Here is a 24,626-nt window from a genome sequence, read left to right on the forward strand (position 1 = left end):
TGTTTGTTCTTTTTTAATAGTTAGCTGCGTTAGTTTGCATGTTTTCTTCTTCGATATTTACAGTGTAAAGACACTCATTGGTTCTAATGTCACAATTAACATGTATTTTGTCTCCATCTTGTGGTTGAATACTAAACATAAGACACTGTATTCTGTAGGTAGTGTATAATGTGAATCTGTGAGTGATAGTGCAGAGAATTGGGTCTACACACTGAGAAGTGGCTGGGAATCTTCAAAAAGATGCTGTTTTGATTCATAAGAGACAATCTGGTGGCACCACACAGTAAATATATAAATATAACACTGAACCTTGTGTAGAAGATTGTTAAAAGGTGAGCCTACTTAGTTCTTACATGGTCTGATCTTCCATTAGTGCTGAAGACAAAAAACGCTGAAAAATGAGCCCTATTAAAAAACTGAAAAACTCTCACGGTAAATTAAATGAAAATAATTATGAGACAAAAAGTCACAATTATAATAATTAAATTTTGGTTTAGTTTTCATCTTATATATATACATTTATTTAACTGGGGCAAATGGACTTCCATGAACAAACATGACTGTCTGTGACTGACCAGGTAAAAACACTGTAGCTACTGATTGAATGCAGCTCCTGACCTGTGATTGGATCACACAGATCACATGTCAGATTAAAACCCGGAAGTGCTGCCGTTGACAATCCAATACATTCGTGGATGAAATAAACGGGGGGATTGTGTAGTTGTAGAGAGATTAACCATCTTCATCCAGCTGCTGCTTTAATTTTCTTCCAACCCCCATTTAACAACTTTGCAATATATAGTCGATGTTATCAGCCCCGTGTGTGAGTGACACATATTTTATCAATTAGCTGGCGTGGCGCTGATAAACCGGACTAGCCGTTAGAAAGTAACCGCAGTGTTGTGGCGGACTTCTCTCTTTGATGTTCAGACTTGAGGCGGAAGTTGTGAAACGTCGACGTCCCCCGAGCTCTCTCTCTCTCTCTCTGTGTGTGTGTGTGTGTTTGTGTGTGTGTGTGTGTGTGTGTGAGTGTGTGTGTGAGTGAGCCAGTGAAGTGATGGCAGGGGAAGAGCCGACTCTCAGAGAGGAATGAGAACTTGTCGGGGATGGCGGACAAACCTCTGACACTGTTTGTGAAGCTGTTTGCCGCTGGATTTTACGGTGTGAGCTCGTTTCTCATCGTCGTGGTGAACAAAAGTGTCCTCACCAACTACAGGTAACGGGGCTTTTTTTTTTTATTTATTTTTTTTTTTATTTTGGTCACGCCTGTAACGGTATTAGTTGAGAAGCTACCATGTTAGCTAACCTAGCAGACTTGAAGTTGTGTCTGCTCGGGTAGCGGAGCTTATTAGCTAACGGCAACTTTTGGCTAGCGAGGAGATAAACTGCACACTGAGATTTACTGAGGGTAGCATTGTGTGAAGCTACATGTTTACCCACCAGCGTTAGCTATGACATGCTCAGCCTGTACGCTCACTAACGGGGACCTATAACTCTGCTGTCCCCCTCCAGGTTCCCTTCTTCAATATGTGTCGGAATTGGACAAGTGAGTTGAATGCATTCCCCCCTCTTCGTGCAGCATTTTCCCTCCCCAAACACCCCATCAGTCCTTGAAAAGCAGGCAAGAGTTTTTATGCGATTTCCTCTTGAATGTGTGTGTGCAGATGTTGGCCACGGTGGTAGTGCTGTGGGTGGGCAAGGCTGCGAGGGTGATCAGCTTCCCAGACTGTGATGAGAGCATACCTCGAAAGGTGAGACCCCCCCCTTCCTCCATTTCATCCATCTCACCCTTATCAGATGTGTTTTTTTCCTCCTCCACACATTATTCACATATTTCTGTTTTTGCAGACGTTTCCTCTACCTCTCCTGTATGTGGGAAATCAAATCACTGGTCTGTTTGGAACCAAACGGCTGAAGTAAGTCCTCATCCCTCAACTATCTAGGCTGAGCGATGGTGAGCTCATTGGGCACGGCTGTTGATGTTTGGCCAAGTTAAAGCAATTAATGTCCTCTTCCTGCAGTTTGCCGATGTTTACTGTCCTCAGGAGGTTCTCCATTTTATTCACGATGATGGCCGAGGCACTTCTGCTCAAGTAAGATTGCTTAAAGTGATAACCCACTTTTTCTCGCTCAAGTTCTCGCTCCCTTTTTTCCTCAGTTTCTTTGTACCACATTGGTGGCTTTTTATATACAGCTCCAAGCAGCCGGATTGAATTTCATTGCTCTACTGTCTTTGACCTTTGGCAGGAAGAAATTCTCCAGGCCAGTCCAGCTGACAGTATTTACAATGATCCTCGGGGCGTTCATAGCCGCGAGGTAAGTTCTGCTGCACCCAGGTGTCCCGGCTTTTAACCAAACCATAATTACCCTCACTACAAAGGGTTGTCCACTCCTGATATATGTCCTCACTTAAGTTAAATTGTCTTAGCGTCATTAGACACATGTTGCATATCTTTATTGCTGAAACAGAGCACGCCCAGAGCTAAATCATCAGAGACAGACCACCTATTTACATCCTCGACACTTTCTTCAGTTTTCTCTCATCTCTGCTCGCAGTGCCGACTTGGCCTTTGACATGCAAGGCTACGTGTTCATTCTCCTGAACGACGTGCTGACTGCAGCCAACGGAGCCTATGTGAAACAAAAATTAGATGCAAAGGTATGTGGCGGCAGCGTCCGATGAATGGTAACCATTGTTGGGTTGGAGCTGGTTTTGGCATTGAGCTGACGTTTGTGACCTTAGAGAACCCAAACTGTCCTTCGGCTTCTGGCTTAAAGGAATTCAGTCTACACAAACACCATGAGCTCTTTTTTTTTTTTTTTGTTTACTCCACGCTATGCTGGTTTAATTACCGCTATTTTTGTAGGGATCATTTTGGGTGAAAACGTTGTTCTGCTTTTACGGTTTATTATGCATGTTTTCTTGCCTTATTTTTAACATTAACTGTGGCATCAGAAATGTCTTGGAGCTCGTTTCAGTCGTTTCTTTATGTCACATGAGCAGACTGCACAGCTCTCACGTTACAGCAGAAGCAGAACTGCATCCAGATATAGTCTGTGATGTCTGTGGAGCGCCAGCTGCTAATACTGAGCAACACAGAGAGGCATGTGTGTGTGTGTGTGTGCCTGTGTGAGTGATACTGGGCGGGAGTGAAAGATGGAGATGAAGCCACGCGAAACAGTCTGATCAATGCAAACAAGAGGTTCTAGGTAATGGAGTGGGCTGGCCATGCATTAACATCTGTACGCTAGTTATTAAGGAATGCACTGGGATACTTGTGAATAACCCTCTCTGTTCTGGCTCTGCTTATTTAACATGCTCCTGCTGCAGCCTGATACATCTGTTTCCATCTGTCCTGTTTTCTCACAGGAACTGGGGAAATATGGATTATTGTATTATAATGCATTATTTATGATCATTCCCACCCTACTGTTGGCTCATCTGACTGGAGACATGCAGAAGGTAAGCCTCTTCTTTAATCACGGCAGATTTTCTCATTAGATTAGTGCTGGCTCTGTTCAGCGAATGCGAGGTCTAACCCTAAATTGAGTGCACATACGTATGAACATGGGTGTGTGCCGTAAATATGAGCTGCCTGTTTGTTGGTGAGTGTTGGCAGAGACCTTCTGGTTTGCCCAGCTGGGGCCCAGCAGCCAGACAGGCACAAAGCAGCTATTATGCACCTCGTAGAGTTATTACAGCAGTGCCTACAACCTCCCTGGACTGAATAAGCTCAGTGGAGATACAGACTACTACCCTTTTAAAAGCTATTGGAAACTCGGTGTCGGATTTGTGTGTATGGAAGTGTTAGTTGTGTCCTCAGCTCCATAAAAATGAGATCTCTGCTGTGTTCGGTTTATCTTTATTTCCTGTCTTTCACTGAAAGCCAGACCAGACATGTCCAAGGAGTGACTCAAACTGAATATTTTGAACTTTTTTTTTCCTGTTTTTTTAATGCATGCTTTATTATGTGTACCTCCTTATTCTTCTCTTCTCAGGCAGTGGAATATGACGGTTGGTCGGATATGTTTTTCCTCACCCAGTTCATCCTCTCTTGCATCATGGGGTAAGAACTCGGGCCAGAGCTTACGTGTGCAAGTGCATGCAGGCAGTATCAAGTTCTGTGCCAGCGCTGAACATCTGGATTACACCAATTTACCACATCGTCTTTGCTGTCGTATCACTGCCTGAAATCTAGATTCTAGGCCATCGCTTGTAGCTCACAGTCACCCTTTGTCTTCCCTGTTGCGTTAACATTGTGAAATCTGATGGTGATGTGTTGTTTCTGCAGGTTTGTTCTCATGTATTCCACGGTGCTTTGTACACAATACAACTCTGCGTTAACGACGACGATTGTGGGCTGCATCAAGGTAAGCTGTGAAGTAATAGTTGAATACATTAAAATGTAAGAAAAACTTGGCTTAATGAATATTTTCTCTGTTTTGCAGAATGTCCTGGTGACATACATCGGGATGGTGTTCAGTGGAGACTACATTTTCTCTTGGACTAACTTCATAGGTTTGAATATCAGGTATGAAACAACAGGTTTATTTTCTAAGAAATGACGAAATCACACCGAGGGCAGACCAAAGCTGTTGCTGCAGGCAAAACATGTCCTTGCTCACCCATCTGACATTCTTCCACACACATTTTTTGCCTTTTGTGGTCACACAACAGATTGAGCCAGTTACGTTTAAACATGAGTGGGAACTTTAATGACCATATTATGAGATCATGTTGTCTTTTGCCACACTAGCTTTTATGGATGGAAATGTCGGCACTTTGATCCAGACTGAAATACTTTAACAGCTATTGAATGGGCTGTCATGAGATTCTTTAAAGACCTTCATGGCACTTGGATGATGAATCCTCTGAGTTCTTATTGAGAGCCACCATCAGATCAAAGCTTTCACTTGTCCTGTAGAATATCTCGACATCTTCTCATTGAAAGAACAAACTATTATTCAGACACTCATGGTTCAAGATGATAATTTCCTAATTACTTTGATGATCATCTGACTTTTCCTCTTTCCTAACACCACCATGAAGTGGCTGTAAGTGAAAGCTTTGAGTGTTTCTACTCATGGACGGATCGCCATAAAATTTAGCACAGAAGTTAGCTAAAACGACCACAACGTTTACAGCAGCTTTAAAGCAACAAGACATCAAATACCAGCGCGTTGGGTTGGCGTCTGACCTGAGCTGCCAACCCAAATCATCAGTATTTGACATCTGTTGACTCAACAATCAGCTATCAATTTCCAGGCAATTACATTTAGTTGCTATAAATAAATGAGTCATGTCATAAAAAGAACCAGAGTCTTGCGGTCACTGAGCCTTAAAAGAAATTATCAGTGGTTGTTTTGAAGTCTTATAATCCTAACTGGGCCTCAGCTGTGCCAAGCTCACTCTGGGGAGCTCCTTGTGTTTCACACAGCTCATTATAAGCCATACTTCCCATTGTCATTAGCATGCATCTTGTTAGCTTGAAGATTGTTCTCGTTTCTGGTTGTAAACTGAAATGATACTGTTTTTGCTGAGAAAAAGAACAAGCCAGCGCTGACACAGATGTCACTGATAACAGTGTGCACGTCAGCTGCAGGCGTTGACATGTCCCTGCTGGATCTTGTTGGGCAATAAGACGAATCAAATAACTGATAATTATGTGCTGCTACATGTTCACCCTTTTTTGCGCTGATTGACAACCTGATTTTCAGGTCTCATTTTCGTCTGCGACTAACATCAGCGTCTCTTAACATTAATCCAAACACATCATGTATTGAATAAGTTTCTTTTGGGTTTGACAAATACATCTCACTAAACACCATCCTGCCAGCCTAATTAGACAGGTAGACATGTGTATTTTGCCTAAGTTGTTGTCCTTGTACAGCTGTTCTCTAACATGGCTGCTGTCCTTGTTGTTGCAGTATTGCTGGCAGCCTGGTGTACTCCTACATCACCCTCACCGAGGAGCAGTCCAACAAAGCAAGTGAAAGCACCAAGCTGGACATCAAGGGCAAGGTGGTTGTATGACACAGAGACCGAGACACTGGATTTAATTATTTTTATGCTGATGAACCGGAGAACTCTATTTTTAGTACGACTTTTATTTATGGAGTATTTTAGCAGTGAAAACGTTGAATAATGATGATGGGAATGGTTTCGTGGCAACTTTCTCTCTGTTTTGTGGAAATGGAGCCATGGTTACGAGCCCTCCAGAGGGAATGTGGGTTGATGTTTTTTTTTTTTGTTTTTTTTTTAAGCTGATGTTTTCTTTTTTAATATTTGTATTTTGATACTGTACATGTGAGCATTGAGAAGAAGGGAAACATGGAACCAATATTATTTATGTTACAACATTTGCTGACATTTAGACAACAAGAACTTTGGAAGCTAAATGTCGTGATGACGAAATGTTTCGGCTGGAATGATCAGTTTTGAATCAAGCGTGGGTGTGTACAGATGAATCGTGGGAATATTAAGTAATGTTTATTGTAAAGGCACAATCCTTTTTTTTTTTAAATTGCCTTTTCTGGTTTGCTGTTTACAAGGAATGTAACTTTAGCTGCCTTCTAAGCACAGTGAGCTGCACTGACACTCGTTACACGTCGTTTCGGTCTCATTTCTTTTGATTCGATTTTTTTTCTCGATTTTTATCACATACACTGTTAAAAGCTTGTGACAAGACGACATGATGACATTAACCTCATCCTGCAAACAACCAAAGTGGATGGGCAGTGGATTGTGGCTTTAAATAATGTTGCTGCCTCCTTTTTTCGGGAGATAATTTTCAGATTACAGTTTACATGTTGCTCTCTCAGTATTACAGAATGGTTGTTGTAAGCTGGTTCTCTCTATGCAGAATTAACAAACAGTACTTCATCGTTTGTTATTTGTACAAGGGGATCCATCTGTTCTTCTTTTTTCTTGACACGATGTTATCGCACTTTTAACCGAGGTAGTGAAACTGAATTGCCTCACCTCCTGTCACAGTCATTGATGAGATTATTGTGCTCTCCTGAAGTGTAGGTTTCAGGTTTTTTTTAAAAGTATTACAAGAGAATCGTGGGTTTTTCTAAACCTTTAATAGTCAGGTACGAGTGATGACTTTTTTTTTTTTTTTTTTACATTTTTATCTACATCATTTTATATTTATTACTTTTTTTAGACTAATATTCATTTTGTAGGTGGAGTGGCTTGTGCATTGTTGATGCTGATCTATCTCAAACACAGTAACCATGGATTTGTAGCAATGGTGTATTTTTACATTAAAAAAAGACTCTGTTGACATGTTTTCCTTTGCAGTCGTTGTCCAAGTTACAATGTGTGGCATCTTACTTACAGAGCATACTGCGGTGCTCCTGTTATATCCAAATTGAGTGTCATTTAAAATAATCTGGGATAATTAGACATGGTTCTACTGAGGCGCTTGTGTTTACTGTATTTGCAGCAGATGATAAACCACAGTAGAGCAATGGCTCCCCCTTCTGTCATAACTGGCAAAAGTCACATTGGAAACACTCAGCAGGATTAGGTTTGAGCTGTGAGTGAGGGCTACATTCATTTTCTATTATTACTACCATGAGGAGTCACCAAAGTCAACCTCAAACATTTCAATTACTCCATACAGGTGATTTTTGACAGAACACACTTGTATGAGCTAATAATGTCTGAGTATCTTAAACCCTGCTCACCCAAAATATATCTTAAACATGCCTTGAGGCTTCAACTGTATTTCCAGGCACAGCTGTTGGCTTCTTTTAAAGGGAGCATTGAGTAAAACTTTTAGTTGAAAATACTCAAAATGTGAATCAATAGCAGTTTTATATATCATGTCTGTGTCCTGTGCTGCTGTGATATCTACTGATGTTAGCAATGCTAACAGGCTAGCCCCATCCTGGTCCGAAGCTCCTGTGATAGCACCGCAAACACTACTAATTCAGTCTGAACCACTAGCTGCACGGCTAACTGAGCTAACTATTGATGGGCAGCAGCAATTAGTGGTTACTCCCCATTTGTTGACTATGAATTTGACAGGTGGCCAAATCTTATATTGCACCTTTTTAAACAAAACAAACAAAACTAGTGTATTGTAATCAGTATTAATTAGGTTTTGCTTGCCCTTTTTGGTTAAGTATTACAAATAAATCTAGTTAGGTGAATTTTAATTATATAGCCCAAAATCACAAGTTACATTGCCACATTAATTCAATTAAGGAAAAACATATCCCCTTTAGGGGAGATAACTATGGGAGAACCTTCCCTCCTAATGATGATGAGAAGATGATGAAGCACGGAACTGACAGAAATCATGTTTTAATACAAAAACAGACGGTACGTCTCAACATCTTTGATACAAACCAATAACCACAAACAGCTTATGACCTCTGCCCTCAGCGGTCTTCAGGCGACTTACATTTAGTATTACACAAGCCACAATAACAGTAATAACTGGCATAAATATCTAACAGATGACAAGGTTTTTTTTTTTTATTTATGTAGCTTTAATGTTCATGCATTTAAATTAATCCAAACTGGCAGAGCTAAAAAGTAGCAACATTGAGGTTGTGTACCGTTAAAAGCTACTACCGAGTAATATTGCATTGTGTTTGCCTGTTATGGGCTCATAATAAGCACCTTCATCAGTCCAGTCAGAACAAACAAAAGAAAAAAATAAAAATTGATTTTAAGAGGCTGTACTCAGCTGCCTCTGCCCCGCGTATGGAAGTACTGTTGGTGTTGATGGCATTAGTTACTTTGGTTTAATTTACATGTATTACAGGCCGACGCAAACAGACTAGAGAACCACATTGAAATAAACGTTCACCTCAGTAGGAGCCAACATAGCAGGAGAAGTTCATTAACATCATTTCAATATGTGCAAAAAACACAAAAGAATACACACAACTGTCCACAGATCCTCTCGGTCTGATGAGATAAACAGCATGACTAAAAAAAGCTCCGACACCTGAGACCCGTGCCGCACTCCACCGCGAGTACAACTCAAAAATTACTTTGCTTCTGTGGCAGGCTGAGCGCCGAACAGCCACATCATGGTGTCTGACCACATTCAGTATGCACGGGTGTTACAGAACAAAGCAAAGCCCACTTAATTCATTCAGGCAATAGACTTATTTTCTATTAAGGCACACTATGAAAGGTAACAACGTACATGGTCATTGTCATACCGGGATGATTGGTGAAAGAGACGAGGTCAGGATACTACGGAGCCCCTGACACGTCACTGTGGGTGGATTTTTTCCTCTTGAACTTTTCCAATTGCAAAGCCAAGTAAGAAAATTCTGATCACTCTGACCACCACAGGTCCAGGCTCATCAAGAGAACAGCAAAAATGTCTTCCTAAAGGACACGTGGATAATAGGAAGGGTCCCTTATAACATCTGAAGATAAATACACTGAAACGTTTTTTAAATGGAAGTAATCGTAATTCCAATATAATGATAGAATCCCTGGTGCGGTGTCTTTTGGATGAGCTAAAAGCTCTTTGGTTGTGTAACACAGAGCAGCAGTGCCTGAACGTTTCCCCATTAACGGCCAAAACTGAAACGTAGAGCAACATTATGCAACTTTTTTTTTTTTTTTTTACCCTAAAACAACAGTCTCAAAGTCATTTTGATGACTCAGTGTCTTGTAATGGGGTGAATGGTGTCTGTCTTAGTCACTCCTCCCCTCTATCGCTTGTTTATGCACTACGTAACTGCAGCAGTGCATTACACACTGATTTTGGTGAAACAATCATTTTTTATGGAGAAAATATTTCGTCATCATGCTGTGCTCAGATTATGATAAAGTAATTTATATTTTGGGATGCTAGATTTTTAAAGAGCACTTGAAAGTTGCAGAAAATAAAACTGCATGAACGGCTATTCATATAATATATATTTTAAATTATTATAATTATTTTCTGGTTAGAAACATCAGGCGGGACTGATCAAACCTTATGGCGGGCCATCTTTGACGCACTTTAAGGCCCCTACAAACCAGGCTGATGGTCGGCTACCAGGCACTGTCGGGAGCGTCAGTGGCTCCACTGGCACTGGATGACGCCCGCTGGGCACTTTTTGGGCGATTCAGCATGTTGATTTGGTGGCAGCTTGTCTGTGAGAGAAATCCCTCTGATTGGCTGTTCAGGTAAGGGGATCAGTGTGAAAAAAAGAGGAAAGGAAAAGGAAAGCCCCTTGTACATGTCGCTGTAATATGCATTATTATTTTTCTGCCTCTGCCTCTTTGCAACTCTTTATCAAACATATTTTCCAAAAATGCTGATCCTTAATCCTAACACTGGTTTGTTTATTGGCAGATTGGTTTTTGCGGCGTGTTCGAGTGCAGCTATTCGGCCGAGATAAAGGCGATAAAGGAAACATGAGGTAACACAGCAGTAAACCTCTGTCGCAGCTAGGTATTTACTGTCAGTTTGGTGTGAAGGGGCCTCAGGGCAGCCATATAGTTGAAGTGTTTTGTGTAGTTTTTCATACCAGAAGCAAGAAGCACATGTTTTTTTAGTTAACAAAAGATAGGGCAGTCAAACCTGTGATGCAATGCTGTGACCAAGGTATTAAAGCTGCACCCAAACAGGACGAGCAGGAACGAGAAGCATGAGAGCATATATAAAAAGGTGCAGTAGCATTGGGGCTGTTTCCTGCAATGATGTCTCCGATACTGCAAGTAAAGAAATTTAAGACATTCCTTATGTTTTGGGTTCCTGAAATCGACCATAGTGTCATATCAAGGGTGGCACCTGCCTCGGCCACACTGGGTGAAAGGTGAGGCATTACTCACTGCATGAACTGATTTGTGTTTCCAATAAGGCCTTCACTACAACTGTCTCAAAACCAACAAACAACTAGAGTTTAAATCTGAGCACAGAGGCTGCCGTCCTTTCGTTATTCCCTAAGGCACAGGAACAATGAGGCTTACCTGATGTTTTGTTTTATGACTAACAAGGCAGGGAGAGGGCTTTAAATATATAACTTACTGCTTTGATACAAAAATAGGAGTTTCTGGATTTGTAAAGGGAGCGACTATCAAAAAATCAACAGTCCAGCTGCTGTGTGTCAGATTAAAGTGTGGTGAGGTTCTCCGCCATGTAGCACAGACTGTAGAAGTTGCAGCCGATGCAGCAGAGGTTACAGAGGGAGGACAGCAGCCTGTACAGCCACAGACGACTGCTGAGGTGTCTGTATTTGACATCCGTCTCACACAGCTTGGCAGTAAGCTTCGCGGTTCGACGACAGGCCAATGTCCTGACCCAATCCGCACGACTGCTCGACGAGATGCATGTCTGCCATGATCTCTGATGTCATCTGGCCGAACCACTGGGCGTTGACAGCCGCAACCGTCACTGACACAAAGAAGATGAAGATCTGGTGGGGGGAGAAGTTGCTGAGATTTAATAAATATTCTCAAGTAGTTTTTTTTTTTTTTAACCAATGTGCTGATGTGGAACAAAACAACACACCTGGAAGGCTTCTCTGTCATCCAGCAGGTCGCTGGGATGATACACAGCGTAGATGGTGAGGTTAAAGAATGCACAAGCTGAACCCAGGTGGAGGTAGAACGGGACAAGACGACTCTGGATGAACCCATAAGTGTGTCTGTTCAGGTGGTTGTCCATCACGAAGCCTGAGAAATCAGAACAAGTCATTAGCACTACAGGGGAACTCCTGGCTTTTTCCAGTAGAGTTGCACGATATGGTAAAAAAAAAAGAATTCTAGACAGATTGTACAATTGCGATATGATTCCTGATTTTCATTCATCTTCAAAGGAACGACTGAAATCATGATGATGTGTCATTTTTTGGGCTCTGTATCAAACATGTTTTGGTCCATCTGGTTAACTACATTTGTACGACAGGACAAATCTGCAGCAAGTTCTCCTTGATAATGCTGTTTTGTCGTAACTTTTATCTTTATCAAATAATTGCAGCTTCTGCAATCTAATGCCCTTGGCCATGTGATTTTGATTACACTTATAATTAATTTCCATTTAAAAAAACATTCATTTATCATGTTTAAACAGTGGCAACTTTTACATGGACTGAAAGAAGCCATTTACTAATTTTGATCCGAACGATTTTGGTTCTTAATCCAATAGATCCAAAATGATCTTCCAGTTTTCATTGTCTTAATTAAAAACGATTGGTGATGCTCCCACCATTTGTTTTCACCACCCCCACCTAGTTGCAAAAGTCCGTAGGGAAAAAAACAATTTAAAACACAACTGAGCTAGATTACCAGTAGCCTGCAGCTGCACTGTCATTATCCTGTGTGCAGAAACATAATAATCTGACTGGTTCCGGAGGTAACTCTTACAGCTTCAGAGATGTTGGGTTTATTTTCTTTTTGAGAGATCCTTTATTGATTTGTTTGGGAGGAGGGTTTAGGGATGACATGACAGATTTGAGAAACTGAACCATGTAGGAATAAAACTTCCGATTGTTGGTATTCGTGGATGAATCCTATCTTTTAAAATCTGCATTCAAATCTGGAATCTTTATGTATGGTGTATTATTTGAACTTGCCTAGCCTGCAAATAGCCAACAGGGTAAAGTCGAGCTGCTGATGTAAAATAATCTCGTCTCTTTAAACAGAACGTGACAATTTGAACGACAGTCACGACATACAACCAATGACCTGTTGATCTTTAGTAATCCAGATATGATGGTCTAACAATTAAAGAGCTGTCAGTACTGAAAAAGTCATTTAAATCTAAAAATCAACATTTTATCCTGACCTAAAAGTCAAATCACATCATGCATTTAGAGAAACATGAAATCACTAACCATAAAAAAGTATGCAAGTACTTTGTCGGCAATTTCAAAAATCTACGCCGATCCAAATGCCTGACACATGCTCCACCTTTTTCTCTGCTCTGTGGTTTCAGGTAGACTATTAAAAGCTGTTTGCATAAATACAGCCACAATGGTACACCACAACAAAAAAACACTGGGCTTGTGATGGAAAACTGGCAAAACGCTTTGATGTTGCAATGCACTACGGTTCAATGGGGTCATATCCAGTTGATAAGTCACTAAACTGCATATTATGTAGACAGGAGGAACTTGAATTGAATCTACAAAGAATGCATAGACACGCCTTAAGATTACTGCAGCCTGTGTAAATGCAGCTGCAACAAAAGCTTGTCAGGGTCTGGATGTAGGCGTTAGAGGTGAACATGAAAAAACTGGTCAGGGATCATTACAAACGGCATAATAAGGCGTTCTGGCCGATCCAGTCATGAGTGTACAGATCTATGTACATACTGCAAAGGTGTGAACATCCACACTGAAACAACACCTCGGTTATAATTGTGTTGTGCATGTAGCCTGGAAACAAACCTCCCAAACACATCCAGCCTCCTCGAAGAGCTCCCAACCCTTCCCTGTCTTTCCCCCGTCACACCTTACCTACATTTCTAACTTCTTCTGTGCATCAGTGTGTGTTCGAGTGTGTGTGTGTTTGGTACCAACTTGAAATAAAGGTGACCCAAATCTGCATTCCCCAGTAGGTGGAGAGCAGCAGCAGCTGCAGCAGCTTGACCGTGTAGGTGGGCTCTTGGTCGGTGGACATGCTTCCTCCTCAGCCTCGCTCTTCGCCGGTGTCTCCTGAAAACTGCTCCGTCTGGAAGGGCCAGTACTGCTCACTTTTACCTGTCTGGAGGGCACCTGACGCTCCACCCCAAGGCTTCTGTAAACGTTCAAAATATGCCTTCAGTGAGGTGGTTCAGGGAAAGTAGGTGAAAGGTTGTAGTGTGGTGGAGTAAGAGTGTTCAGCTTCAGTCACTGCAGAACAGGAGTTGAAAGATTGATCACACATATGAATAGATATGAAGCACACACAGCTGACAAAATAACAATAACACAAGCAGGTTGCTGCTGTAATCCTGTCAACATTTAATCATTGCAGGACACAGTGTACCCCACAAGGTGTCTGTAAACTTCCGCACTGCTGCCAACTAAGCCGGGTTGCTGTTGTGACCTTACCCAGTGTGCAGACTCGTTTCAGCCCGGTTGAAAATACAAACTGTAGGTGTGCCCATCCCACTGACACTCACGCGGCTAACTCCAGCTATCGTTAAATAAGGCAACGTTAGCTAAAACAAAAACAACAAATCTCATCTCTCATGTCTGCAAGCTGTTGATATATTTCACGACAGCAGCGAACGACTGAGGGGGGCGGCAACTTATGTCCAAAGTCACCTTTGCAAATTAAAACAAACGTTTAAAAACTGTTTCGTCAACTAACAGCAGCTTTTAAAGTTAGCTAACACACAGAGTAGCAGGAGGTAAAACTACGCTAACTAGTAGTTAGCTCGCGTTAGCTAAAGTTAACTGCCGTGTAAGTTAGCTTCACTTAGATAACTATTCCCGTAGCTGCTCCAAAGTGACAGTCAGCAAAATGTCAGCTTTATAATGTCGACAAGACAGACAATAAATGCTGTAAGTATTGTGTGTAAAAACTCTAAAGTACAGCCTACCTGTGTCCGGGTGATTTAAAGCAGATGTCTTCTCCGGCTGCGTGTCTCCGCTGCTAGCTTCACTCACACCAGTGAGAAAGAAGGCGGTGTCAGGATCAGGATGTAGCTCTGGGAGAGCAGCCGTCACTGTTTCACCCCCGAGGATTACAGGTAAAACACCTCCAGACCGGAGTAAAACACACTGAGTTTTGGGAGGAAAGCTGTCTGCTTTAGTTTAAATGCTGTATAGGAAAGTAAAAGTGCATGTCTGTGTAACCTGAAGGGTCGACATGCAAGTATATATTGAATATACTGAGACTAGTTATTCAAATAAAGTGGTTGTTTGCAGCAAATCAATTCCCTGTGATTAACTGCCACCACATTAAAACAAATGAAGCTGGAGGATGCTCATGGATAAACAAAATATCTGCTTTGCACTGTGCTGTTATTCAAATCAAAGTCAAATAAATCTGTTCAGAGCAAATAGATGAACCCATGTCTGTGTCTTGCTAAGACTTCAGATATTTAAAAAAAGCACGAGAATGATAAACAATGCAGAAAAAGAGCTTTTAATGATTGTGTTCAATCCTTACACAGTCCTGGTGATATGACATGTTTTTGATATACATAAAAAAAATAGGCCTTTAGGTAGTTACAACATGGTAGTTGTTTTTTTTTAAATTGTATGCTTTATCACAAAAGTTTATAAAATATATGTGTCTGAAGCTTATTAGGTTACGTTTTTAGTGGCACTGTGCGTAAGGCTGAGGTGTACAGAGGAGTCTGTGGTAAACAGTACATAAAGATTTTAAATTGGGAAAAGGCTGCGTGACATTCGAGCCCGACCGATATAAAGGATGGCCGATTGCAGGTATATCGATATCGGTGTTTGTCGTCTGATAAAAGCCAAAATTTAAAAAAATGCAAGTAACTTTATTGTTTCAGTGCAAAAGATCCTCCCTGTTTTTCATATCTTTATCATAACTGTTTTTTTATAACCACATTTGAGGGATCGTTGCAAAAGAAAGTATCACTGTTATGGCAATATCTACATTTTTCAGTCCTTAATATCGGCATCGTCCCTTAAGATCACATATCGGTCGAGCTCCACTGAACATACACACAAAAAAAAGAAAACACAAAAAGAAAATACTAATAAAACATTCGGTACAGTATGTTCAGTATGGTCAAGCTACACATGCTGGTTTTGAGTGAAGCAGTTCATGAAATCAGAACATGAATGTTGACACGAGCTTGTTGTGTACAGACGAGGGAGGGAGAATACATTCATGACCTCAGATCATAACAATACTTGTGCTCCTGCTTCACATTGATAGAAGGACCTCTTAAGACACAGGGTGTGTGATGGGGGGGGGGGGGGTCAGTGTCGGGCAGATTTACAGATTTTGTCGTAAACCTCGGGGAAGGCTTCTTTACAGCCTAGCTCCTCTCTCAGTCTGTGATACAGCTGTCCGTCAAACATCTCCCAAAACTCCTCTCGGTCCATGTACACATCTGCATACAGCATCTGGAACCTGCAGGAGGAGGACGGCCACACATGTTATCATACGGTCAGATCACATCGGTAATGGATGCTTAAGTTAATGTGTTATTTGAGACTTACCCGTGTGAGTCTCTGACAAACTTCTCCAGCTGGCGTGTCGATGCTTTGGCTTCAAAGTGTTTGACTTTGGGCTCTCCGTAAGCCCCGATGTCCACATACAGCTCCTCCTCCTGACCTTTGGGGTGGACCATCCCTCTGCCTGCTGGCAGCAGAAATGGACACAGCCACAGAGGGTAAACCTGAAATAACAAGACACACGGGAGGTTCAAGCAGGAGTACGTGCTACGACTAGCGAGTATCTAGCGGCTTCATCCACATGAGCCGAACCTCGATGTCCTCGTGGAAGCGCGTGATGGCCGCCTGCAGGTTCTTCATGGGTACCAGCATGTCCTGGACCACGTGGTGCTGTTCGTAAAGCCGCCTGATGGTCTCTCCCTGGGTGAGCTTCAGCAGTGAGATCTTCGGAGGGACCATCCATCCGAAAATCCAGCGGAACACCGGGTTGTTACCGAAGGGAATAATATCCTGGAGAAACAAAAAGACACAGACACATGTTCATGGTTTTCCTAGATTAATTGATGATGATAATTATAAGTTATATTTCTAGATCTATTAGCTGAGATAGATTTAAATATTTGTATGGAAGCAAAAAAAGGACATAATAGTTTGATTTTTTTTTTATTAAATACCAAACTGAAAATTGATCAATACTTTAAATTTACTTTAAAATATATATATTATAATATTTTAGTATACAATATAATATTTCACTTTAAAAACATCTATTTCATTAAAAACAAAAACAAAAACTGACTGACTTCATGCAGACTCATTTATCAGAAGTAACCCTGATATTCAAGTCTCAGCTTTTTTTTCTTAAATTTTAATGTCGTGATTTGACAAATCTAATTTGGGGAACCTGTTTTTTTTTTTATTAATATTTTAAATCTTTACTTGAATTTTTGGATCATAATGTGGTGATTTCATTTTAATGAACCTGGGCAGCGTTTTCATAATTCTCAATTTTTTTTTATGTTTTTTTTTTTTTTTTATGTGCATAATAATTAAAATGCTTTTCAGAGTAAAGTATTTGAACACTTTCAACACAGTGGAATTTAAAGCCCAACATTAAATATTCAGCAGTGATGACATTCTACAACAAGCCTTTCTTGTCTTCCATATACGTGACGTAATATTACGCCTCAGCTTTTTGAACCCCATTCAGTATGTTTAAAGAGCAATGGTAATATTTTCACATCACATTTTTTACGTTACAAAACAAATTAGTTACATTATTTACCATAAAAAAAAAACAGATCAAAAAGAAACATTTTTTTCATACCCTTACAATTTAATATGAATCACAAGCGTGTTGTTGTTGAAATACAGTGGCCTTTCCTTTACATTTAGTCTCTCATGACAGCTGTTCTAATTTAATGTAGATGAGACACTAACACGGTTACATTCCTCTTTGATGCCACCGGAGGGCAGCCACAACCCTCCAACCAGCGCCACAACACTTTCTCACATCATCAGCAATGTGATCCATCACAAAGTGTCGATTAACGATTAAATCAAAGCATCAGTCAGCCTTTTTTTTTTTTTTTTCAGACTTTCCTTTGCACCGCCTACAAAAAAACCCTTTCAACAACCGAGAGCAGACCAGAAGCACAAAGCTGGCTCCTCCAGAAGTCCGTCAAACCGATACCATGCATAATTTATCACACCATTTACTGTTAGAGACAACAAAGGATGCCGAGCCCTTCTCACTAATGGCTAATGGTGTGTGTGTGTGTAAATATGTGAGTTCAAAATGACTGTGTGTGTGTTAAAGTGTAATAAAGAGAAGTGAGCGGGGAGTTGATAAGATGATGACGCGCTGAAATGTGGCAGATGCGTGCAGTCAGTTACTGTAATGATGGGAACAGCCCGTGTGTGTGTGTGTGTGTGTGTGTGTGTGTGTGTGTGTGTGTACCTGAAGCTCCCAGAAGATGCTGCGTGTGTGTCTGTGGTAGTACTGTCTCAGAGGGACGTATTCGACTCCCGTCTGGTCGCTCCCCAGGTAGCTCTCCACGTGTTTGAAGAACCAGGGTTGGAAGTGCTGCCCGATTCTATTAATCTGATGTTAAAAGGAGGAAAAGGGAGGTTAGATGTGATAAAACCAGTGAAACCAAGGCACAGACATGCTCACACACACAAACTTTACCTTATCAGGCTCAGCGTGGTCAGTCATGGTTCCCGTCATGATGACAGCGGAGTCCAGACTGTACTGGATGCCTTCAACGAATGTGTTATGCTTGTTCTCCGATGCTTCAGTGAAACGTTTACAGATGTTCTCCAGTCCTCTGACCGGCTCGTAGCGCAGCTTCACCCACGACTTAGCGGGAACAATCTTAATCTCGGCTGCAACCAGGAAGCCCAGAGTTCCGCAGGACCACGGGACAGCGTGGAACAGGTCAGAGTTCTCCTCCTACGTGACAGAAAAAATAATACTTTATATCTATATATAACAAACAGCACATAGACGTAGGGCCCAGTTACAGCGACGATGTAGTTTCAGCCTCCTGGTTTTCTAATGGTTGTTACAACAACATTAGCAGATCTCACTGCATCAACCATCTCATCTTCTCTTCTCGCTTTACCCCTGACAATTACACAAGCATCACTGATACAGAGCACACCAAATCTTTGGGGCCTGTTTCAGGAGTTTTATCAACTTGTTCTTGCAAACTTGCTTTATTTTAGGGACCATTAACAAACTATTAAGTGGGGGAGGAGGGGGGGTTAGAACAGGGGATGGTTATGTTTTTTTGTTGAAGGGTTGGTGGTTTCTATTTTGGGAAAGCAAGGGAGATTTTTTTTAAATCTGACATGCCCCATATTTCTGTTTTATATAATCATTTACTTTGAATAATTGTGTTAAAAAAGGGTCCTTTTTGCTCCACAGTAGCGAAGTTGGTAGACTCACTCCGTTTCCTGTCGCTCTTCAGCTACACTTTCTAAATAAAAACAACAATAGGTCAAAGAGAGAGAGCAACTCTAGGCTATTATTCTTCAGACCAGTCTTTTTTTTCATACATATTGTTGCCTTTTTTTATCCCCCCCAAAGGCCTCACTCTGGCTTCCTGTTTCTTTCTCACAGTATCCGTCTGTTGACTTTCTTTGTCACATTTTACATTTTCACAACCAACAGCAAAAAAATCCTAAAAAGGGTCGTCTGGGTAAAATCTATGTGTGGGAAACACTGCTTTATAAAAAATATTGTCCAATTATAATTAGGTCAAGTGTGCAATATTCAGTGGCTCCTAGTGGTGAGGTTGCACACTGCAACAAACTAAATACCCCCCTCATCTTACCCTCCCCCGCCACTAAAAACTTAAAAAATGCGCCAAAGCCCTCTCTAGAGTCTGTGGTTGGTTTGTCCATTCTGGGCTACTGTAGAAACATGGTTCATTATAGCAGACCCGCTCAATCTGTAGTTACAAAAGGCTCATTCTAAGGTAACGCAAACATGATGTGTTTTAGTTTGTTGAGAAATCAGGAAGTGGTTCTTAATTTACAAGCAACATCATCAGAACTACGAGGGGGAATACCGAATGTGATAGGCGTATGAGATGAATCGGTGATACCCCTCGAGAGAAAATGGGTTACTGTAGCAGTCCTGTGTAAGTGACACTCGATGAGGTGAAATAAATTCAGTGTAATAACGCAACCAGAGAAGAATAGGACAAGATGGGAAGGGAAGGCTTTAAATATGATGGGCATGTTCAAGTCCTTGATGAATTAAAACAGTTACAAAGTAATGTACGAGCTTCTGCTGCCATGTAGGTAAAGACAGTCTGTGGTGCTGATGATGTTACCATGGTGATCACTTTGAGCCATTGTCATGACACTGGAAGTCGAGCTCATGATAGCACCATGACCCACTAATCTCTCTTCATGATACAGGCTCCTGGACTCATAGATCACACAAACTCTCCGTACTCACCTCAGTGCAGCGTACTAAGCTGCCATCCGCTAGAACCAGCTCATACGCGACACAGATGTGCTGAAACAGTCCGTAGATATGAGAGGACGACTCAATGCCCGTACCCATCACCAGACCGCCTGAGAGAGGAGAGAGAGAGAGAGTAAAAGATTTGTTCTAAGTAATTCAATATCTGTCCAGGTGAGACCCAACAGCGGGCGAACACACAAGCAGAGAGCAGCGTTTGCCTGCTGGGAGCGAATATGTGCTGCAGGTGCCTGTGTGAACATCAGTATAAATGAATGTGCAAGCGACCTGGTGGGAAAACATTAGATTGTTGATGCGCAGTTTATGGGATCAGGAAATCCATTATGAAACCCGATCCAGGGGGTGCTTCCAACACTGCAGCCATTTCCTCCCGGTTTCATCCTTCGAGCTACAACATCAATCCTCTAACACAATTAGAGAAATCGGCGGGGCCCTAAACAGGATGCAAGTGAGCGATGGAGGAGATGCAGGATCGCTAAACAGTGAGCTGTGGATATTATCGTCTCTATTTCTAGAAACCAGAGAGCCGCTGATGATGCTGCTCTGCGATGGTTACCCAGAATATCTTCCTCGGTAATTAGGAGAACGTACCAACGGTGAGGTCATCGAGCTCAGGCAGCACCGGCAGCGTCCAGCCAATCGAGTTGAGGAGAGCCGTCACCTGACCCATGTTGGCCAGCGGCTCAACTCTCACCACCTGAAAAACAAAGATAACTGTGAGTAGAGGTCAACACAAAATCCAGCCAGGCACATTGTTGTGAGGAATAGTTGAAGGGAAAACCAGCTACTGAGGTCAGTCATTGAGTAATCATTTATATGGATAATAACACTGTGTTATCAGGTTACATGCTTTGTACACAAATTGTTAGGCAGCCAAGACAATCAGATTTAAATGGGCTGGTTGACAACCTGTCTGATTTTTGGACTCTGTCTTAATCACCCTGTTGTCTGTTTTCAGTCGAGAGCCGTGCTTAGCAGCTGGTTAAGGCTCTACACAGACATTTGGTGGTGCTTTATGCTAAATGCTCAGCACGGGTACAATAACAATGCCAACATGCTAATCATGGATGTTTTAAAAGCTGGATACCCAAAGATGGCGCCTGTTAAGTCCAATGAGATAGCTTGCCCGGCGTATATGCTACAAACGTTTCTAGCTCGCCAGCCCATTAAGTATCTGCTTGTTTTTCTCAGCTCGAAGAATTTTTTTCAAATATCAAACCTCAATGAATTAAAAACTCATTAAATAAAGACTCACAATGAACCTTGTGGAAGTTTTAAGGTGCACTTTTAACAATTATACAATTTTCAGATGGTGGTCTGAGGGGAAAATGCTTTTTGGGCCGAAGTAAACATTTTGTCCACTGACCAGAATTGGAAGCAAGGCTGAGCAGCAGCAAGGTATCCAGCTTAATAGATACATCCATGATGCTAATATTTAGCACGTAAAAAGTTTACTGTGTTCATCATGTTATTTTAGAAAGTTAGCATTCTTAGCATTTGCTCATTAGCCATAAACACAAAGCTGAAGCTGATGGGAGTTACATTGGTTTTGCAGGACAGTATTGGACAAATTGACGAGGAGGAAAAGTCAACCTCTAGATAAAAAGGGATCATCAACAAGTCAACAGTCCTTATTCTCGGGGCACCACTGATACAATTTCATCTAAATCTATCCTATTTAAGTTTCATCCAAAGTGGAGGACCGACATGCTAATTGACAGTGATTGTCATGCCGAGAGAAACTGAGATGGCAGCGTGGCTTAAAATAAGTTCTCGCACAAAAATGTAATCATCAAAATGACAAGAATAACTTTGGTATCTAGTGAAAGGCTCATGTTAGGAGTGGAGAAAAAAAGAGCATAGGCATGGTAACAGATTTGACAATCAGACTTTTTGTGATTAATCACTTTTTTTTTTGTATAATTGCCTTCGAAAAAAATTTTTTAACTTAAAAATATCCTACTTTGGCTCTGTCCCGACCACAACACTATCTGACTATTTACACATCAGAAGTAATATATTTTTAACACTATATAATCTGAATCTGCAAAGTTACTAGTAACTAAAGTAATCCAATAAATGTAGCGCAGTAGAAAGTGCAATATTTGTCAGAGAAATATCTGTCATCTCTGAGTAAAGCTGATTGGAACTGAATAGTCGGCTCACAGCTCCTTTTATGTTTAAATTCTCGAGATATGTCACATGTCTCAGCTGAAGCCTCCTACCTGCCTCTGTGTGTCCACCTCCAGGATGTCCATCATATTGATCATGATGTTCTTGTGGGTCTTCTTGTATTTGCCCACTCTGAGAGACACGGTGAGCCAGCCGGGTCGACCCGTACACATGTAGGTCTTACTGCCCTCCTTTCTCCACTCACGCACCTGTAATGTGTCAGAATACATGATACAAAGATGAACAGGTTACTATCTATGCCTTAATCTGGGTTGGTTGAGGACATTATTGGAGGTCCACAGCCTCTTCAGCTCATTTGAACTCTTTTAAGTCTGATTTGTGAAGCCTGATAATCCTTCACAATTAACTCATTCCACTGTGGAGAACCTGTATGTGTCCTTCCTTCATTATTCCCATATTGGCTGAAGCTCTCTCAGGCCTGTGGCTTTGATTCACCTTCACTTCATGTCAAATTCCTCTCCTGACCAAATCCTGTTAAGAACAGAGGTATTAGGTCTGCCTGGTCTGCTCTCACCCAAAGGAACTAAATGTTGTAGTAAGGCACCACGACAGACAGAGTTAGTACTTTTCAGTGATACAATAAAATATAAATATTGCTTTTCATAGCTACGATGATTACCTTCTATATTACCTAATGATACTTGCAAGTAGGGTTGAAATGGTATGAGATATGACGGTTTTAGGAAAATCACACTACCAATACTCCCAATGTTTTATTGTTACCACCCTTAAGTGGAATGAAAATGGCAGTATGTTTTGGGTGAACACATGCCCACTAAAGAGGTCATATCATGCTTTCTGCATTTCCTTTATTGCATTACGTAGAATTGTTGTGCATGTAAAAGGTCTTTAAAGTAAAACAGGCCCAAAGTCGACAGCAAAGGGAGCTACTCTCTCCCACAGAAAACACTCCGGAGTCGAGCCTTTACTTCTGTAACTTATGTATGTCACCATGTAACAGGTGTTATATAAATATATGTATTTTTGTATATAACAAAAAATATATATACAGCTCTACTGTAGCCATGGTTACCAGCTGTAGCAGTGTTATTCTTGATCACACTACCTTGCTCGGAATGACCCGCAATACTCCCACTTTGTGATTTTGAAGTCAAATCTTACCAACACAACAAACTTATTATCTGAGGAGTAGTAGTTATCTGACGTGATTTCCAAAGTATAGGGATGAATGGACACTGTAATATGTCATGTGACTGATTTAATTAACCCATTTTCTTTAACTCCCACACCGGTTAGAAAGGAGTTGCTCGGCTGGGGTTGTTCGACTTCGGTGAATTAAGGTGGAACGTGAATTTGCAGGCCCAGTTACTCCAAATCCAAAGAAATGGAGGGACGATTCTATGACAGACAAAGTAAGAGTGCACTGTCCTCAGAGTTATCAGATACACAGCGCTTACGTAATAAATGACTGATTGATAAGTCAGCAGAGATAAAGCAACAATGTTTGAATTCTTACATCATAACGTGCTCCTTACTAACATGTCTGACCCCAAATATTTCACATAACTGAAATCAGGTGAAACACAAGTAGCCACTGTGAGTTCTTCCACTACCCATGATTCATTGCACAACACATGCAATTACTGCAGATAACTCCTCATTCTGTTTACCTTGTGGAGGACTTATGGAAGAGGTTATTCTATATACTGACAGTCAGGATGTTCAGGTCACATGTTCTTCTGCTGCCATTTCTATTTACTCAACTGTGCACACTACACTGTCAGACGATGATGATGATGATGATGACAGCTCACCTGTCGCTGGATGTCTCGCACGCGCTGATCGTGCAGTTTGGGCGCAGAGCACATCTTGAAGATGAGCCACGCGCGCACATAATAGTACACGTCGAATATGACAGAGAGCGGCAGCAGGAACAGACACACGAAGATCCATCTCTGGTGGACGATCACGTAATCTAGACCTTTGACTCTGATCCACAGGAGGAACATGACGACCAGTCCGGCCAGGTACAGCAGCGGGTCCATCTCGTCTCCGGTCCGCTCGGTCCAGACACACACTGAAACTATGAGCCACCGGCACCAAAAGTCCTTATTGATCACTCGAACCTCTCACCCCGACCACTGACTGATCACCCCTTCACTGCGATAGGTGCAAACCGCAACCCATTGGGTGAAATGACCGAGGGGGCGTGGCCGCATGGCAAACAGCTTCACGCTCATTGGTCAAACGCGCGACTGTCGGGAATTCTAGAGCCGCAGCCTCCCTGAGCGTGAACCAATCACAGCGCGCAGAGGCTGTCACACCATGCGCGCAGTCTGCATGGCTCTGTTACAACACTGTCCACATCTGCCATTCAAAAGTCTGAGCAGCGGATTAAAACACACCTTTCACAACA

At 41.7% G+C, this 24,626-nt stretch overlaps 3 protein-coding genes across 3 annotated transcripts; 1 reads left to right on the forward strand and 2 right to left on the reverse strand.

Moving 5' to 3' along the window:
• The first annotated feature begins 689 nt into the window (after positions 1-689).
• On the forward strand, positions 690-7,295 carry slc35d1a (solute carrier family 35 member D1a). Its single transcript, XM_030434521.1, has 12 exons — positions 690-1,216; positions 1,513-1,546; positions 1,665-1,751; positions 1,849-1,916; positions 2,022-2,093; positions 2,248-2,316; positions 2,557-2,659; positions 3,371-3,463; positions 4,000-4,067; positions 4,293-4,371; positions 4,450-4,532; positions 5,929-7,295. Exons 1-12 carry the CDS (start codon positions 1,107-1,109, stop codon positions 6,032-6,034), a joined length of 972 nt encoding a protein of 323 aa, XP_030290381.1. The 5' UTR covers positions 690-1,106; the 3' UTR covers positions 6,035-7,295.
• A 1,006-nt stretch (positions 7,296-8,301) lies between these two features.
• Positions 8,302-14,746, reverse strand: LOC115591379 (transmembrane protein 205). Its single transcript, XM_030433354.1, is given in 5 exon segments — positions 8,302-11,231; positions 11,233-11,385; positions 11,481-11,644; positions 13,492-13,708; positions 14,499-14,746. Coding segments are annotated over 4 exon segments (567 nt in total). The 5' UTR covers positions 13,592-13,708; positions 14,499-14,746; the 3' UTR covers positions 8,302-11,081.
• A 284-nt stretch (positions 14,747-15,030) lies between these two features.
• Positions 15,031-24,393, reverse strand: dhcr24 (24-dehydrocholesterol reductase). The gene is made up of 9 exons (XM_030433353.1): positions 24,025-24,393; positions 22,282-22,437; positions 20,648-20,753; positions 20,030-20,148; positions 18,248-18,511; positions 18,017-18,160; positions 16,369-16,566; positions 16,102-16,280; positions 15,031-16,012 (listed from the first exon to the last, which is right to left on the reverse strand). The coding sequence occupies exons 1-9, from the start codon at positions 24,253-24,255 to the stop codon at positions 15,859-15,861; spliced, it is 1,551 nt and encodes a 516-aa protein (XP_030289213.1). The 5' UTR covers positions 24,256-24,393; the 3' UTR covers positions 15,031-15,858.
• Positions 24,394-24,626: the final 233 nt, after the last annotated feature.

Source organism: Sparus aurata, chromosome 11, assembly GCF_900880675.1.
Source record: "Sparus aurata chromosome 11, fSpaAur1.1, whole genome shotgun sequence".
Classification (NCBI taxonomy): domain Eukaryota; kingdom Metazoa; phylum Chordata; class Actinopteri; order Spariformes; family Sparidae; genus Sparus; species Sparus aurata.